The sequence below is a fragment of the Marmota flaviventris genome, chromosome 5, assembly GCF_047511675.1.
Source record: "Marmota flaviventris isolate mMarFla1 chromosome 5, mMarFla1.hap1, whole genome shotgun sequence".
NCBI classification, from domain to species: domain Eukaryota; kingdom Metazoa; phylum Chordata; class Mammalia; order Rodentia; family Sciuridae; genus Marmota; species Marmota flaviventris.
In genome coordinates this window covers 57,214,522-57,220,970 of record NC_092502.1, presented here as the reverse complement: position 1 = coordinate 57,220,970, position 6,449 = coordinate 57,214,522, and the positions used below count along the sequence as shown (strand labels likewise).

General features: G+C 36.7%; 1 protein-coding gene across 1 annotated transcript in view; it reads right to left on the bottom strand.

Annotated features, from left to right (window-relative positions):
• Positions 1-2,051: 2,051 nt before the first annotated feature.
• The window catches only part of Megf10 (multiple EGF like domains 10), a 116,458-nt gene continuing 112,060 nt past the window's right edge, over positions 2,052-6,449 (bottom strand). The window contains exons 22-24 of the mRNA XM_027949340.2: positions 4,948-4,992; positions 3,423-3,629; positions 2,052-2,239 (exon numbers count right to left, since the gene is read on the bottom strand). Coding sequence (XP_027805141.2) covers positions 2,052-2,239; positions 3,423-3,629; positions 4,948-4,992 — 440 coding nt within the window. The remainder of the gene's footprint in view (positions 2,240-3,422; positions 3,630-4,947; positions 4,993-6,449) is intronic.

Here is a 6,449-nt window from a genome sequence, read left to right as displayed (position 1 = left end):
CCCCAGAGTCAAAGATCAGCCAGTGATAAACAATTGGAACAAATAGTTTCTAAGTCACTTTCCAGGCAATTTCTTATTTCCATGAATTAACTTCAGGGTTCCTTAAAGGAAACAGCAATCAAAGGAGAGAGTGTCCTACGTGTGCTTGTTGTGTTATCCATCTGACCAAACTACCATCCCAGACGAAGGTGTGTGGCGTGCAATAGCTGATATTCCAACTCCAAAACTTTCAGGGACAATGCCTAAGGACACTACTGGTGGAAGGGGTGCATAATATATAATAATCAAGTGACTTAGACAGAGTGTCATGTCTTAAAGGACTGAAGACCACTGAATTCCTCTTATGAAGTTGCTTCCTCATTCAGCCTCTCATCCCATCTACTTACTCCTATAGGTTAATGAAAGAGAAACTGGACTTCCTGCATCATATAGGCACTCTTACAAGACAACTACCTTGGAGTAAAAAGTGTTACTGAGTAATTTTGCACAAGATGAACATCTATTCTGGTTTGCCTGGAACAGTTCAGATTTAAGCCTAATACAGAAGCATTTCTAATAATGCCTTAATTTACTCTCAAGTGTCCCATTTTGGATGGTAAATTATATGATGACCACAATGGAGGTCTTTAGTAAGACTAGTCTGTAGTATTCACTGCTCCCCTTCCCCCTGGTTTAACGAAGACTCAGAGAACCACCGATCAAAAGGAACTCCATTTGTAATACTTAAAAGCTTCTCTATTTCCATTAAAAACCATTCACCTAAGTTTACTATACTTTTAGTAATGACCAGTTTTAATAGATTGAAATGATATATTCTCATTTCCTTTCTCCAAAAGAAAAAAGCAATACACTTTATCAAGCAAAAGATGAATGGCAATGATACAAAAAACAATGAACATATAATATTTTTTCATTAACAATCCAAACACTACAAAACATGGAATATACAACTTAATGAAAATACAAAATTAATGAAAAATGGGGTACATATCACATTAGCAATGCAAAAGACCAGCTTAAGCATAGTTTATCTAAATCAAAAATTAATAAAAGGAAAGTGCCCGTTTTTCAAATATGCACAAAAATATTCGGTCACTTCTGGGGAAAAATTAATCAAAACTTTCTGCTAATTCTATATTACAGCACGTATTACTAATGGTTTATAAAACTTAAGCATCTTCTTACACTTAAAATTTACAACCTTTACCAATCATTACACACTCATTCAATCCAGTCTGTCAAAAATAAAATTATTTCATTCCTATGTTTATGAAATAATTACTGATATGTTATGAATGCCAGGTGGTGACTATGTGTGATGGGAAGAGTGATCAGAATAATGTCATGGATCTAAAGTGGGTCAAGGGTCAAACAGACCACCTCCACCTGGAATATCTGTGTGTTGACTTCTGTCAATACTTCTACTATTTCTAAAATAATTCTCATTCCAAAAAAGCTAAAGCTTTCATACTTACATTTGCTATCCACTTCTAGTGTTCAAAGTGTATACAGTCCTGCCACATGACAGAGCTTTCCTACTCCATTCATACAATCCCTACAATTCTGAGTCCAGCAGAAAAGAAATAAGCAATAAGACTCAATCATATGCCCCTTGTCTTCTGTATGTTTAGTGATTCCCACTTTTCTGAAGTAAATTAATGATAAACTGCACAATCCTAGGTACCGTTCTATAATGCAAATGAGAAAACATATTTAAAATTTCCAAGCAATAATACCAGTGTCCATTGCAACCCATGTGTCAAAGGAGTTCTGTAAGTCCATGCTTTTAGCCAATGCCTTACAATAATCCATGCCTCATGAGTGCAGTTCTAAAACTAACGGCAGTTCTAATCATGTCACTATCTCCTTCCAAGTCACCTGTACAGAAAGTACCTACGATCCGTATCAGCCTCAGCTTGAGCTTTCTGGTTCATGTCCAACAACTGCCTACCAAGTTCATTAACATGCACCAAAGGTGGCAAACTCGAGGATGGAGAACTGAACTGCAGTTCTGGAAAGGGTTCCAGCAGTTGTTCAGTGGTCCTGTGGTGTCATTCACTGCTGCTGCTGCTGCTGCTGCTGCTGCCACTGTCCTCTCGCTTGGGAGAAGATGAACTGTCCCGAACTGGTAGCAGGTCATAATGGCAAGGGATGTGACTGTTCTTTGGGAGGTCATATGGATCCTGGGTGAGATGCCCATTATTGCTGAATATTCCTTGGACAACACTCACTGTGGGTTCTGCAATAACACATTAATTTATTAGCAAGGGGCATTTAAAAAAATATAGCACTTCTTGCAAATATCAAACACACGAGATACTTTCATAAAAGTATAAGAAAATACTAGTTTTAAAAATCTGATCTTTTTTACATAGGGTAGCAGCTTTGTAGTTGTTGGATCAACTGACAAATACAAATGGTGTTCAGAACAAAAGGACGAGGATATGGCTGGGGTGAAGTTATAGAGAGAATACACAGAAATCTTGGATATAAGCCATTGTCTAAAAATCCACCTTAAGAATAATCTAGTTCAAACCCCTGATTCTACAGGTGAGAAGACCAAGGTCCCTGGAGTTTAACTCAATTCAAGGAAACAGTCAATATATTCACAACTTTAGGCCTCAAGACTCAACCTCTGAGATGAGTTCATAGCCTACTGTGGTGGGCTTTTGGGATCATTTAAAGGGGAATTATTATTGACTTAAAAATAAAATCAGTTCATTACAGTTTCTATTTTAAAAAGTTGTGTTATTACTTAAAAACAAATTGTTTTTCTTTTTTGATGATGTGTCTATGACATAAAATCAATTATTAGTCTCAAATTGGACAATTCATTTGCAAGTAATACAAAATTATTTCAAAGTCATAAATACCATGAAAGAGAGAAAAAAAAGGAAAAAAATTAAAATATATAGCTTTACTATTTAGCCAGTAGTGGCTGTGTTGTTTTATCTTTTTCCAAATGGTATTCACAAAGGGGAACCCAAATAGCTTATAATTTTAAATTGAATTCCTACTAATTTGTACCAGTCACATCTGAGAATATTACTGATAAATCAGACAAGTTTAAAATAAAATGTTCCAATCCTGCTAAAATCATTATATTAATATAATGAATAAAACCAGGAAATAGAAGCCTCTGTCTTAATCCATTTGAACTATTTGTTTTAGCTAACTCAATACATTAGTTAATATGATACATATTCTATTCCACATATATGGTAAAATATTTACCCTGGATTACCAGTTGGAAGAAAAGGAAAATTACTTTAAATGTGCTAAATGTTTTTTTCCCGGAAAGATTCATTTGACATCAATTAATATGAACACTGCAAACACAGGTTGCATCTAAAATATTGGCCACTTACAATTTTTCCCCAATTCTTATGCACGCAGTTCTTTCAATGGTTGGGAGAACTCACCAACTTCATAGACATTCTTATTGGCTGAAGTTGAGTTATTGATCTCTGCATACAGGGAATCTCTTCGTGCTGGTGACTTCATCTCCACGTAACCACACTCGGAGTTTTTAGGGAGAAGTACAGGTGGATCTTTAATAGTGGCATAAGGGTTTTCAGAACTGCTTAAGGAGCAGTTACTTGAATTATATTCAGAATTCTTTCCCAGATCTATGAAGAGAAATGAAAGGGAAAAAACAGTAAATTCTGTTTTATGGGAAACATCATTTCTAGGTGACAATTTACTTGGGCAGATTATTTTTTCTTCTTTAAAGTGAGGTTTCTAAAATTGTATCTACTGAAAATAATGCTGTACATTTTCCACTTATTTATTGAGATAATTTGTTATAACATTACCCATCTATAAAGTAATATGGTTCATCTCCAAGCGGAATACCAATAAAAATACCATGGACTGGATTTCATTTTGATGGTCACAATTAAATATTATCAATCCCATTTTGATTCACTAAAAGAAAATTTACTGATTAAAGCCTTTGGATTTTTCAAAAGGAATTTTCAAAAGCTTCACTCTAGAAAGACCACAAGAGTATGCGAAGGTTCTGTTATCATGATGAGAAAGTGATTCGTGCTGTGAAGATGCCCTGTTAAGACTTCAGTACTGGGCGCCATATTTCTCAAGCTCATCCTGAAGAGCAGATCTTAGTCGACATATAACCATACTGATCTCTTCTTATTTTCCTGGATATTTCCTATTTTACATCTTTTTCCCAATCATTCATATTTTTCCAAAGGAAAAATGAGTATTTCCTCAGCAAACTGAAAATTTTGTTCCCTAAAACTTTAATAAGATTCACCTATTATCATCTTTTGATGTCAGTCAAACATGTTTGTGTTTTGGTGTTATTGGTTAGATAGATAACAGGTGTTCCTCAAACACTCATGAGTGAGATGACACAGGAACACTCAGGTCAAATGATTAGATTATGAGAGGTGTAACCTATTCAGTGAATTGATCCACTGATTTGGATTAAGTGGGTAGTAACTCTAGTTAGGTAGGGTGTGGCTGGAAGAGATAGGTCACTGGGACTATGCCTTTGGGGTTCATATTTTGTCCCTGGTGAGCTAAACTCTCTCTCTGTTTCCTGATGGCTATATTCTGAGCTACTTTCCTTCACCACGCCCTTCTGCCATGATGCTCATCTTGGGCCCAGAGCTATGGAGCTGGCCATCTGTGAACTGTGACCTCTGAAACCATAAGCCAAAAAGAAATTATCCTCTTTATGTTGTTCTTGTCAGCTCTTCTGGTCACAGTGATGCAAAACTGAGTAAAACAGGTGGCATAATCATTTACATAGTGACAATCCTAGATTATCTCTACCCTAGTACTTGTTTAGAAAAGGATTTCAGTCATTGAGATAAGTGGTGTTTTAAATTGTGGTTGATATATATATATATATATATATATATATATATATATATATATATATATATATATATATATATGTTTCCCAAATATATACCATACCTTTTAAGGATTTTCCCATATAGCTTCTGTCAAGTCCAAAAGCACCTATGATGAAGGAAGAAAACAAAAAAACACTGAAAGGAAGAAAAAAAAACCATCTAATGTTCCAAACACAAGGTGCAGGGTGTGCACCTATATCTGACATTCACCTGTTTATTTATAAGGACTTAGGGAAAAGCTACTGATTCAGCAGAATCTGAGGCACAGAGATGATCGAATATTCTTGATTCAAGGTTGCATAGTAGAGACACAGCTAAGACTAAAACTTGAGAATTCACTCCCAAGGGCAGCTTTTTCAAGGCTCTGAGAGTTTTCAAATTGTTTTCCCAGTAACCATTATTCAGCTATATCATTGTTTCCACTATAATCTCTTAAAGAATGTTATGGACTTAGGTTAAAAGCAGAGAGTAATGACTTGTGATGAGCATTACACATAAGTATTGAGAGTTTTAAGAAAATGATGCTTGTGCATACGTCTCTTAGTGTGATGTTAAACTCAGGTTCTGATGGTAATGGCTACTGAGCAAGGCATGCTTCTGTCAAGAAAGAGGGAGGCTTCCTTTAAGGAAGAGGGTATGTGTAATATCAATGACTGTAGGATAAGACAAGGGAACACTTTCTTCTCTAGGTTATAAAGAGTCTAGCCTGGCTCCTGGTTGGTGGGAGACTTACAGGGTTATACAGGAAGATAGTTTAGAAGGATTTATAGTAAAGAATTAACTTTACCAAAAGAGAGGTCTGACCTTTGCCTTTAACTCCTGGGAGGTGATCCCTATGTCTTTGGATTATCCTGCCCAATAAAAGTGTCTCTGCTTACATGGGGATTACACTAGATAGCCTAACAAAGTAATATATGGTTGGATCATGTGACATCAGCTTGACCTCTGGAGGGGTGAAAACCAAAAGATCAGTCACAGGCACAGGTGATCATATCCACAGGACCAAGCCCCCAAAATCTCTGGATACCAGAACTGGGTTGAGCTTCCCTGCTTGGCCATACTCTGTGTATATGATCACATATTTTTGCCAGGAAAAGTTAGCCCTGTCCATGACTCCTCTGGGAAAGAAGAAATGATACCATCTTGCTTTGCCCTTTCCTGAACTCTCCCCCAGGGGGTCTCTTCTCTTGGCTGATTTTAATCCATATTCTGTGATAAACTATAACTCTGAGTATAAGAGCATTCAGTGAGTTCTGTGAATACTTCTAGCAAATTATTGACCTGAAGGATAAACTTGGTGACCTGTAAACTTACAGTTGGATTTAAAAGTGAGGGTGATCTTGGGGGCTTCCAGACTTTGTAGAGAGACCCCCATGGAAGGGGCAGGGCCTGTGGCCTCAGAGCTGCCATAACAGGGAGCTCTGTTATTCTTTCCCTAATTCCCTGACCATCTCCAAACTATGGAAAGTCTTACTAGCTGTCCATCTTGGTCTGAGCTGTGCAGTGGCTAGACTTCCCAAGGAGTGAGACAGAAGAGCAGCATGGAGTGGACAGAAAACAAAG